This window comes from Vulpes vulpes, chromosome 9 (genome assembly GCF_048418805.1).
Source record: "Vulpes vulpes isolate BD-2025 chromosome 9, VulVul3, whole genome shotgun sequence".
Lineage (NCBI taxonomy): Eukaryota > Metazoa > Chordata > Mammalia > Carnivora > Canidae > Vulpes > Vulpes vulpes.
The window spans coordinates 107,945,264-107,956,332 of record NC_132788.1 but is presented as its reverse complement, the minus strand read 5'-3'; the positions used below and the strand labels follow the sequence as shown (position 1 = coordinate 107,956,332).

Below are 11,069 nucleotides of genomic sequence, written 5' to 3'. Positions count from 1 at the left end.
CTCCACGGCAAGGGACAACCGTTCACCTGCCAAGTCCCAACTCCTCACCCCGGCCTGGCGGCCCGTGGACTTCTCCTTGCCCCAAAGCCAGGGGTTGGGGTGGGGGGCACACCTGCCCTCCTTATCCCCAGCCCCCCACTCCTGGCAGTGCTGCGGGGCCAGGAAGGTGGCAGGGTTGCCTTCTCTGCTCTCTCTGCGTTCATAGGATTAAAGCAATTATGTGGGCAAAGCACAGGCCGAGGGTCATGGTCTCCAGCAGATGCCGGTTGGTCCACAAAGGTTTTTTTGTTCTTAAGTTTGGCGTCAAAGCTCGAAAATAAGAAAATCATTTGTCAAAACCCAGTTTGCCTTGGAGAAGGACTAGGCGGGCGCTCCTGAGCCTGAATTCTGCTGGTCGGGGCTTCTGCAGGCGCTGCGCCCCAGCCCCGGGGGCTATGCTGGTTCCCTGCTGAGGCCGCCTGCCGGGCCTTAGGAGGCAGCTCGGGTTCCTCCCAAAATACAGGGCGCTGTGGTTACCGCTAACTCTCAGGGGCGGGGGTCCCCGAAGTCTTCACCGCGGGCACAATCAAGACCCACGATGCTTGGGTGTTTTTACAGACCGCCAGGGCGGCTGTGGTCAGTCAGGAGAAAAACGGCCACAGCTCGGGGAAGACTCTCGGCCCTTGCCCCGCACAGGCTGTCCCCCAACTCGCTGGCAAAGCTCTTTCCCCAACTCCTCAGGACTCCCGACGTGGCCCCAGGGATTTCCTCCCTGAGCCCGTCATTAAAATCATTTGCATTTTCCTTGTCTCCCTCCCTTCACTCTGCTTTCTCGGTCTCCAACGCATCTATTGCTGGCTGACGCCCCACCAGGCCTTGGTGTGTCCCGGTCTCCCGCACCAGGCCAGCTGCCGTGCGTCCTAGGTCCCCGGACCCCCGGGGGGACTCTGGGATATTTGTCTGGGGACACTGGCAGTGGCCACCACTGACATGCTCCTGGCATCACGTGGGCGGGGCCCAGGGATGCTGCCCCCACCCCCACTGTCCAGGACAGTCCGGTGTCAGCAGTTCTGGGGGAGAGAGACCCGGCATCGAGCATCAGCACCCCCAGGGGCTCGGTGGTGATGCGGACCCTGCAGCCCCGCCCCCAGCCAGGATGGGCTCACAGCCCGCACCCACGCCACCGGCGACACGGCCCGCAGGTCTGGTGCAAGGCGCAGACCCTGCCCTAGCTGGTCAGCTGGAGCGGCTGCGCCTGAACGCGCTCGCGGGGAGGCCCAGCTGGTTCCGGAGGGGGAGGCCCACGGACAGCGCTGCCTGCTTTCTTTGGTCTAAACGCAGCACCCGGCCATGCCTCCCGTGCACCCACAAAGTGGGGGCTCTGAACTGCCCACCTGTCCAGCCGGTCCCCCCCGCCCCCGGCCAGGCCAGGCCCCCGCCCATCGCTTCAGCGCTCTGTTGGAGCTCCGCATCAGCCAGCTGGGCTGTTCCTGCCCTGGGAGCCACAGGCTTTCGGGGTGGCAGGGGGCACAGAGGGGTCCCTCTTGCCCCAGCCCCTGGCTCTAGCACCCAACAGCCCAGAGAAGGGTTCCTGCATCTTGACGGACTATAGCCTCGCAGCGGCCCCCTCCTCGCCTGCAGGGGGTTCTGGAAGGTCAGACGGGCGGGCCACTGGCTTCGTCCAGAAGCTAGGAGGCAGTTCAGGCTGGGACAGGAGGGATACATGCCTCTTCCTGGCAGGGCCACGGTCCAGAGCTGGTGGCCAGGCAGGTGCGCGGGCAGCGCGGGCTGGGAGACGCCACCCCATCCACCGCCTGCCTCTGGGGGCTGGAACCGGTGCGCCGCCTCCCCGCCCCACGCTAATGACTTCTCCACCAGAGATGCAAACAGCAGACAACAGAAGCCCCGACACACTGTTATTAAGGTTGATTCAATCCCCGAGGCCCGATGCCGCCTCATAATTCCCCCTTTGTTTCCAGATCAAGGAGGGGAATCTGGTTGACTCCACCCCGCTGTCGCCTGCCTCGGAGCCTCCACGTGGGGCAGCCCTCCGAGGGCTGACGGGCTCACGACTGGAGCCCGGAGCCTGGTCCCAAGGTGATCCTCCTCCAGGCAGAGCTCCCGTGGTGACCCGGGGCCTTCCTGCTTGGGGCCGAGCAAGTGGTGGGGGTGGGTGGGCCTTGGCTCAGCCAGGTCCCCGCGGACAGAGTTGGCGCTTGAAGTTCTGTGTCTTTGAACAGACGGCAGTGTGTGCTGTCGGGGCACACTCCCATCCGGACTACGGCAGCTGCGCCTCCAGCCCTTGCCAGGTGTCCCCACCCCCACCACCTCTGTCCCACATGCACAGGATCTCAAAGCTAAGTGACTCGCCATCACTTCCTGTGAATTGGAGCAGTGAGCGGGCCCTCGCTCTCTGCACCAAGGACATGCGGCCTGCCCTGCCCAGTCGTCCCAGGCACCATGGGGGCTGAGCCGTGTCCCTGGTCCCACCCACTTGACGCCAGGCCACCCCGTGTGACACCGCGAACATCTTCAGACACTGCCCGGTGCACCCCGGGGGTCACCTCCCTGAGAACCACAGAGTTAGCAAAAGACCCGCAAGAGGCAGGGATGTCCACTGGGGCGGGCCACACGACGTGCCCTCAGTGTTACAAAGTTGCGTACAGATGGCCTTTCGTGGCTGATGTCCAGTTTTGCACAGGGGCTGATCCGGGGCCAGGTGGTGATCAATCCACAGTCTTATCCAAGGGAAAGCTTCTGTCACCACGTGGCAGGGCTCCTGTGTCTGAGCTGCGGGGGTGGGGGAAGGAGCCGCTGGGCAGGCCTCGGGACCCTGGTCCAGGCCGGACGTGGCCACCAGAGGCCAGGAAACCCCAGGAGTGAGAGCCGCTTCTCCAAGCGTCCCCCCGAGGGCAGAACGGCCACGCCTCATCTCTGTGTGAGGTGGTCTGACCCTCACCCGATGGGGAAAGCTGACCAAAACCAAGACACTGTCACCCCCATGGCTGGCCAACCGTGGCAGCTTCGGCAAGCAGGACCCAGGGTTGACCTGAAGACAGGAGGGGTAGCCGGCAGTGGCCGTGGGGGGCTGCTGTGGCCACACAGTCCCCTCACACCTCTCAGGGCCCCAGGGTCCTCGGGGGCCTGGAAGCAGCTTGCTGGGGCTGGTGGGAGCCTAGGGAGAGCAGGTCGGCCGCGAGTGGCCACGGCCCCGCAGATGCAGAGGATGTGAGGACGCTGGAGACTAGGGTGGTGAGGACTGCCCGGGGGGCCCACAAGTCTCCCTGCTGGTGTGGTGGTGCTCTTCCCGGGCCTGGGGTGAGGGGGACGTGGCCTTGGAGCCATCAGTGGGGGCAAGGGGGGTGGTTGGGCTGCAGGGTCCCCAGGGCCATCCCTGGGAGCTGATGGCTGGTAGGAGGGTAGGGACCCTGCTGTGTGTGCTTTTGGCAGCGACGGGGGAGCGCGGAGCGGGGGCCCCTGGTACGGAGGCTGCCCCAGCCCACATGAAGGCAGGCTGCAGAACCTGGTGGCTCCAGTGACCCGCCCACTCGGGGAAAGGGCCAAATGGGTAGAACCTTCCAGTTCCCAGATGGAGTGGAGTGGTGGCGGGCACAGGCTGACGACACTGGCTTTGGGACACAACAGGAAGGATGATGTCCCCAAACCCATGGGGGTCACTTTCCCGGCAGGGGGACAGGGTCAGGCCACATGGGGTTTGGAAGTGGGTCCCCAGGAAAAGTCAGACAGTTTCTAGCCACAGGGCTGACAATTTTGCGACAGGGTGGAGGCAGGCTGAGCAGAAGTTGAGGCTCTTGGATACACTTCCCTGCTCCCCCGGCCTCTTAAAACAAAACTGAAGGCAATCGCAAAGCTTGTGTGGCCTCGTGCTAGGAGGGGTTGAGTGGTGGTGGCAGGCCAGCCCCCGGGGCATCCATGGGGCTGGAGTGGGGGACCAGAGGCCCCACCAGGCCCAGGGCCCCGGGGCAGAAGAGGCCTGAGCTCGCCAGGAGGTCCTGCAGGCAAGGAGTGAGGCAGAGGCGGGAATGCAGGGTCCTGGGAAGGCGTGTGGCGTGTGCCTCCAGCCGTGTGGCCGGGTGAGCGGGCAGGGAGCCCACGATGGAGGCCGGGAGGCCGAGGCAGCGAGAGCCCAGCCCAGGTCACGGGCCGCACTCCCTCCTGGGGCGCCCCTACGGGCTTCCAGCCAGACGCAGAAAAATCCCCCAGGAAAGGTTTTCGCCCAGACGCCCGTCCCTGGAGGCGGGCCTCGGGGTTGCTGTGACAACGGGCGAGTTAAACACAAGGTTGCCACAGAGCCGGTGCCCAGGGTTTGTGCCAGGCCCAATCACCCTGCGCTCCGTACCCCCAGAGGCAGGTTCTGGCTTTGTTTGTGTGTGTCTGGGGCAGGGTGGGGTGAGGGGGGGCACCATGGGGTGCAGCCCCTGTCCCACAGCCTGCTGAAGTCTGCCTCACCCTGGGGACAGTGGGCTGGGAACCACTGGCCAAGCTGGCCCCTGGCCCCACCTGCACATCTCCGTGGGCCTCTGTTCCCTCAAAGAGCCCGCAGGCTCACCTGGCCCACCAAGTGGGGGAGGAGGTGCGCCAGAAGGCAGGGAAGTCAGGGAAGTTGGGAGGTGCCGGGGACCCCACCAGTACCCCTGGAGGCCCTGCCCCAGGTGGCAGGAGCCCAGGGTTCCCTGTGCAATCCCCAGTGGCCACTCCACGCTGCCGGGCTCCTCTGCCAGCAACAGAGCCACCAGGGAGCAGAGGACAGAAGTCTCAAGCCTCCGGATGGGCTCGGCGGCTCGGACAGGCCCCACTCCCGTCCTGTCCACAGGTGGGAGCATGTGGGGGAGGGTCCCAGCCCGACCCCATCTGGACGCCCGGCCCTGCCTCCTGAGTCACCGGATCCCGATGCCAGAGGACGACATGGCCACACAGCTTTAGTAAATAATTTTAAGAGAAGTATTTTTAAAAGCATTTGCTGTGCCCCAGGCTCAGGGTGTCGGATCTGGGGCGCGGCCCCTCTGTGCACAGGTGGGACCAGGGCCTGAGCTCCCCCGCTTCGGGGGAGGGGAGTGGGTGGTCGCCTGGGTCCGGTGGGTGGGTGATGGGCACCTCACCACTTGAGGAAGACCATGCCGGCCAGGACGGCATAACCCAGCACCAGAAAGAGGACTTTGAGCAGACGGTCGCTCTTCTCCTCCAGCTCCTTCGCGAGGATCTCGAAGAAGGTGACGAAGAGGAACGTGCCGCCCGCCAGGCCCTGCAGCAGCACGGAGGCCACGCTGCTGGGCACACCCTGGGCGCTCTCGATGCCCAGGCCGATGCTGATACCCAGGGGGATCATGGCGCTGACGGTGACAGCCAGCTTGGCCGCGTCCCTCAGGGCCATGGTGCTCCTGGCCATGCTGATGCCCAGGGCCACAGCCACCAGTGTCTCGTGGATGGCCACCCCCACGAACAGGCTCACTACCTTCTCTCCATCCTCCTGCAGGCCCAGGGCCAGGCCCTCGAAGATGGAGTGCGCCGACAGGGCAAACACCAGGCTGAGAAGGCGCAGCGGGCTGGAGCGCGACAGCTCCTGTACACTCAGCCCGTGGGTGTGGGCGTGGGGCTCTGCATAGAGCGCGTGGCCCCGCGTGCCCCCCATGAAGGGGCTCTCGTACTCCGAGTCACTGCCGGCGTCAGAGCCAGCATTGAAGGTCTCCAGGTCGATGAAGGATGGCTTCTCCTTGCGGAAGGTCAGGATGAGCTGCTCCAGGAAGACGGTCATGAAGAAGCCCAGCATCACGATGGTCTCGGCCAGTGGGTAGTCAGTGCTGATGTGCCCGAGACTCAGAACTTTCTGGAGCTGGAGCAGAACATGTGCAAGAGAGGAGAGGGAGGAAGAGAGGGCTTCAGAGCGGGCAGCCTGGGCTCCAGCCACCAACGCAACAGGGGTTGGGAGGTATCACCACTCGATTATCAAAGCACAGAAACACCTACTTCACATGAGAAGCCAGAAGAAGGGGAAGGTGGGCTCACCTCGCTGGATTTGAAAACAAACAAACACACAACCCTGCTACAAAGGGCCCATGAGCTTCACGCTGTATCCACTACATCAGCCAAATAACAATCAAGCGCAAGCAGGGCTGGATTCTGGTCCCTAAAGATACGTCCACTTGGAACCGCAGGATGTGACCTTATTTGGGAGGAGGGTCTTTGCAGATATAATTAGGGTATTATGGACTGAATTGTGTCCCCCACCAAAAATTCATATATTCAAGCCTCCAAACCCCCAGAATTTCAAAACTAACCCTCCTTAGAGAAAGGTTCTGTAAAGATTCGGGCAGAGTGAGGCTGCTAGGCTGGGCCCTGCCCCACTAGGACCGGAGTCCCTACAGGAACCACCCCATGAGGACGGCAAGGCCGGTGGCCTCAGAGGGACCCAGGCCCGCCAGCACCTTCCTCTTGGAGCCCTGGCCTCCCCACGGACAGGCTGCTCCACCTGAGGCACTTTGCTCTGTGGCCCGGGGAAACACATAGGCGATAAGGATCTTGAGATGACACATCACCCTGACCCAGGACACAAGAGGAGGGGATGCACAGGGACACACTGGGAGATGGGCACATGACCACGGAGGCAGAGACGGGGTGATGTACCCACAGGTCACAGATGGCCAACAACCCCGTGAAGCAGGGAAACGGCTTGGGGCCGACTCCCCATCACTGTGCCATCACTGTGCCACTGGCCAGCCTCTGCGGGATCGAGCCCGTGCGGGGTCGGCTCCCACGGCACACAGGGCGCGGCTGTTTCCCAAGGTCTTCCCATCACCCCGACCTCCCGGGAGAAAATGCTGGGAATGAGCGGGACTCCGCACCCGCGCCCCATCTCACGGATCCCAGCGCCGTCGAACCGGGCTTTCCGGTGAGGGAGGTGCTGTCCATGCTGACACGGAGGCCACTAGCCACACGTGCCCTACGAGACCTTAAACACCGCTGCGGTGGCCAAGGACTCGCCTATTGAGTCGTGTTTTCATTTTAATTCACTGAAACTGGACTGGACAGGCACGGCGAGCGGCCGCCGCTCCGCACAGCACAGCGCTGGACGCGGCCCAGCGAGCTGGGAGTGCGCTCCTCGGAGCGGGGTCCGTGTTCCCTGGACTCGCCGGGATGTGTGTGCGCCGCAAGCCTCTCCAGGCCGGGGTGGGCAGCACCCGCCGTCAGCTGTCTGCACCCCTCACCCCGGTCTTACGGCTGCTCGATGGTGGTGATTTGGGCCTTGGTGCGCATGTTATTCCCGAGCGCTCTACCTGGCCGGCGCCCCAACGCTATGCTCATTGCACCCCTTTCTCTCCCATCACAGCCTTTGCGACATCCTGGGAACGCGTGTGCACACACACACACACACATATCCCGTGGCTTTCCTGTCTGCCACCCAGGGCACACTGGTAATGTCTGAAGACTTGTGGGGGGCAACACTGACACCAGGGCTGGGTCATCCTCCGTTGGGGGCCGTCCTGGGCACCGCAGGGAGGTGGGGGTGTTCAACAGCATCCTCCGCCAGGAGCACCCCCAGTTGTGGGGACCACAGATGTTCCCAAACATCGTCCAGTGTCCTGGGGGGCCAGGACTGGCCCAGGTGAGACCCCCTGACCCAGTAACCTACTCTCCCTCGGTGTCCCCAGGGCACAGGATCGCCCCGGCATGGGAACCTCTGCCGCAGAAGGCTGTGTTCTGTAGAAAAGCCATTTCATTCATTTGCTAGGCATCTCCAGAAGGCCCGCGTGTGCTCCAGCCCGGAAAACACCCACTGTCCCCCGACAGACACACGCGAATCCGATCCTCTGATCAGGAGAGACGAGGCAGACACACAGAGGTCACAGCTCCCGAGCCACTATCTGCGGGGGGCGGTGGGGACCTGACCCACCAAGGCTTCAGTGTAGGCAGGGGCGCAGAGTGGAGTGGTTTGGGGAGGACCACGAGAGGGACGAGAGTGCCACGTGCACTGAAGGGGTCGGGAGGAGCAGGGCCATCACAGCAGCGGGCCTGAAGCGAGAGTGTGATGAGGGGTGAGGCGTGAGAATGCGCAGAATGGGTGGGGGGGAGGCAGCACTGGAAGTGGCCCTGGGAGCACAGACGGCCTCGGGGAGGACTCGGAGATCCTACCCCCAGGGATGCCATCTGTGTGAGCTTCCCACGCTCTGTAATGAAGGAACACAGGGCGGGCAGCAGAAAACAATAGAAACCTGTCAGCTTGCAGCTCTGCACCCAGGCACCCCACGCACCCCACAGCTTGCTGTTGAAGACAGTGCCATGGTGGGGGCCCGGGCACCCAGGGACCGAGGGTGGCCCTCGGCCAGGGAGAAACGAGGTTGTCAGTCTAACAACGGGGAGGGAACTGAACTTGCCTCCCCACCACATGGACTTACCACTCCGATGACCTGTCAAGCCCTGACATGAGACCACGGCCCAGGGAATGCTGCCTGATGACAGCCTGGAGCAGAGGACCCAGCTAAGTGGTGTCCACACTCCCGACCCGCATAAACCATGAGATAATAAACAGGCACTGTGCTAAGATGCTGACACTGTTACACTTGTTATGCAGCAGTAGCTAACTGATACAGGTGTCGAGGGGAGGCCCAAACCGCCGGCCTCAGGGACAAAGTGCACGCTCCCCAGCGTGGGCGGCCTACTCAGGTAAAACAGGTGGGTTCACCAGCTGGGAACCCCACATCTGGTTCAAATCCCCTGTTTACCAGGTTAAGGCCCAGAGAAGAGAAGCGACTAACCCAGGGTCACACAGCAAATTCCTTTCCTGTCCCCCGTGCAGGGTCAAGGCTACCAGTGGGGAGCCCTTACCTTCTCCCTCACGGCTGGCAGGAGAGCATTGAAGCATGTGGCCAGAAAGACCCCGCCTCCAAAGGTGTTGCAGAGTGAGAGGATCTTTTTTGAGCGATGGGCCTTCTCAAAATCCGTCTCGATGATCTTCACGGGGAGCAAGGAGCCAAGCAGCATGAAGAAGAACACGCCCACCATGCAAAGGATTTTGGCCACCAACAGCTTCATCATGGTGGCGGCCCGGACTGCTCTGGTCGCTGCAGGGCCAAACCATGTGTGGGGCACACACTCCCGTCCCACGGTGTGCTACCGGGCCCAACCACGCAGCCGGGGGCTCATGCCTGCGTGCAGCCACTGTAAACACAAGGGGCGACCATGTCAGCTTGTTGGGTTATCTGACCAGCCCTGGTGACCAAGCCCACCACCCCCAGTGCTTCACTACATGCGGGGCTGGCACATATCACTGCCCCCTGCAGAAAGTTCTCCACGCCTGTGCTGTCCAATGTGACAGTCACTGGCCATGCCTGTCTGTTTGAACTAATTAAGATCAAACAAAAGGCAAACTTCAGCTCCTTGGTCACACCAACCATATTTCAAGTGCTCAGCACCCACACAACCACAGTAGCGACCGTTCGGGACGCCACGGACAGAGAACATTTCCATTGTTGCCGAATGTTCTATCGGGCGGTGCTGCTCCACTGGCTTCCCACCGCCCTTCTGTAAAACCAAGCAGCACCCCCGGTAGCGAAGGCTCTGCACCGTCAGCCTCCGCTTCCCCTCACCCGACACGGGCCTTCGTGGTCCTTAAGTAGGCCCAGCCCGTTCCCACCTCAGGGCCTTTGCACAGGTTGTTCTCAGGGCCTGGAATACATCTCCCCCCCCACCGACTGCCCTCTCGAGGAGGTGTTGTCTTTTAGGTCGCTGCCCCCAGGACGCCCTGGAAGGGCCTCCCATCCCTGGCTGACCTCTGCCCTAACTGTATGCCTTGTACCCACCACGAGGCCTGGTGCAGAAGAGATGCTCCGTAACCACTGGGAAATGAACAGGTGAGCCGGAGCATGTGGACCTCAGTGAGCCCAAGAGGAGCAGATGTCGCCGGGGACTGGAAAACCTCACCCCCAGTAGGAGGGCCCCCAGCTGCTCCTCTGTCCTGACGGTGCCCCCTTCCCTCCCATTCCTCACTACCCACGTCCGCCCTCACTGAGGTCTCCAGGTGTCAGCCCCGATGCCACTGGCTGGCTGCCCCCTTCCCGGGCATTACGTGCTGGCATCATTTGTGCTGCAAGAAACGACATCACTTAGAGCCCCTGAATGCACTCGCTTCCTGGGGGCTCGAGTGGGACCCCCCCACCCCGGGACCCCGATCCCAGCATCCAGGACACAGCCAGGTACACAGAACCAGGTAGCGGGAGGCGCCCAGCGGACACCTGCCGGGGGGTCCCGATGCCCCCGTCCGTGCACTGGGGGTCGCGGCGGGGGGGGGGAGGCTGTGCGCTCTCAGCACCGGGGCTGCGACCAGGAGTCACCGGCTCGTTCGTTCGTTCGTCCCCCAGCACCTATTGGGCGCCTGCTGTGTGCACCACGCTGCACCGGGCGCCCCGCGGGGGGGCGAGGCCGAGAGGGAGCCCTCGCGCTCCGCTTGCGGAGTCGGCAGCAAATCAGAGCGGAGCTCGCGGGGAAACGGGGAACCAGCAGCGGGCGCCGCAGCCCGGCCTCGGCTAACGGGCGGCCCAGCCGGCCAGGCCCCGACCCGCCCCGCCCGCCCCCGGCCCCCGGCCCCGGCCCCGGCCCGCACGCACGCACCTCCGCGGGGCCCTCGCCCGCCCGCCGGCGCCTCCCGCCGCTCAACCGCCGCGCGGTCTCGACCCCACAGCCGCGCACCGCTCCAGCCCCGGCTCCGCGCGCGGCTGCCCACGCCCCGCCCACGCCCCTGCCCATTGGCCATCCCGGGCGCCACGGGCTGAAGGCGCCGTGCCATTGGCTGAGGTGGCTGCCACTCACCTTGCGACCCCGCCCACCTCGCCTACCGGCACGGGAAAGTAGTTTCCTCTTGCTGAGCGGTAGGTACAGCCAGCAGGCGGCTCCGGCGGGATACCCGGGCCTTAGAAGAATGGTTCCGCCGGGACTTGGCTTCCAGAGCTGTCCAGGGGCTCCTGGTGCTGAATGCCTCTCGAATGGAGGCTTGGCCAACAGCGACGGGAGAGGCTGTCCCTCCCCGAGCATCCACGATGCTGAGGCCCCGCCGTCAGCTTAAGACGCAGATTCAGCTG

At 63.7% G+C, this 11,069-nt stretch overlaps 1 protein-coding gene across 1 annotated transcript; it reads right to left on the bottom strand.

The window, feature by feature from the left end:
- Window positions 1–1,875: 1,875 nt before the first annotated feature.
- Window positions 1,876–10,715, bottom strand: SLC39A3 (solute carrier family 39 member 3). The gene is made up of 3 exons (XM_072721879.1): window positions 10,603–10,715; window positions 8,821–9,153; window positions 1,876–5,830 (listed from the first exon to the last, which is right to left on the bottom strand). The coding sequence occupies exons 2-3, from the start codon at window positions 9,028–9,030 to the stop codon at window positions 5,096–5,098; spliced, it is 945 nt and encodes a 314-aa protein (XP_072577980.1). The 5' UTR covers window positions 9,031–9,153; window positions 10,603–10,715; the 3' UTR covers window positions 1,876–5,095.
- Between the last annotated feature and the right edge of the window lie 354 nt (window positions 10,716–11,069).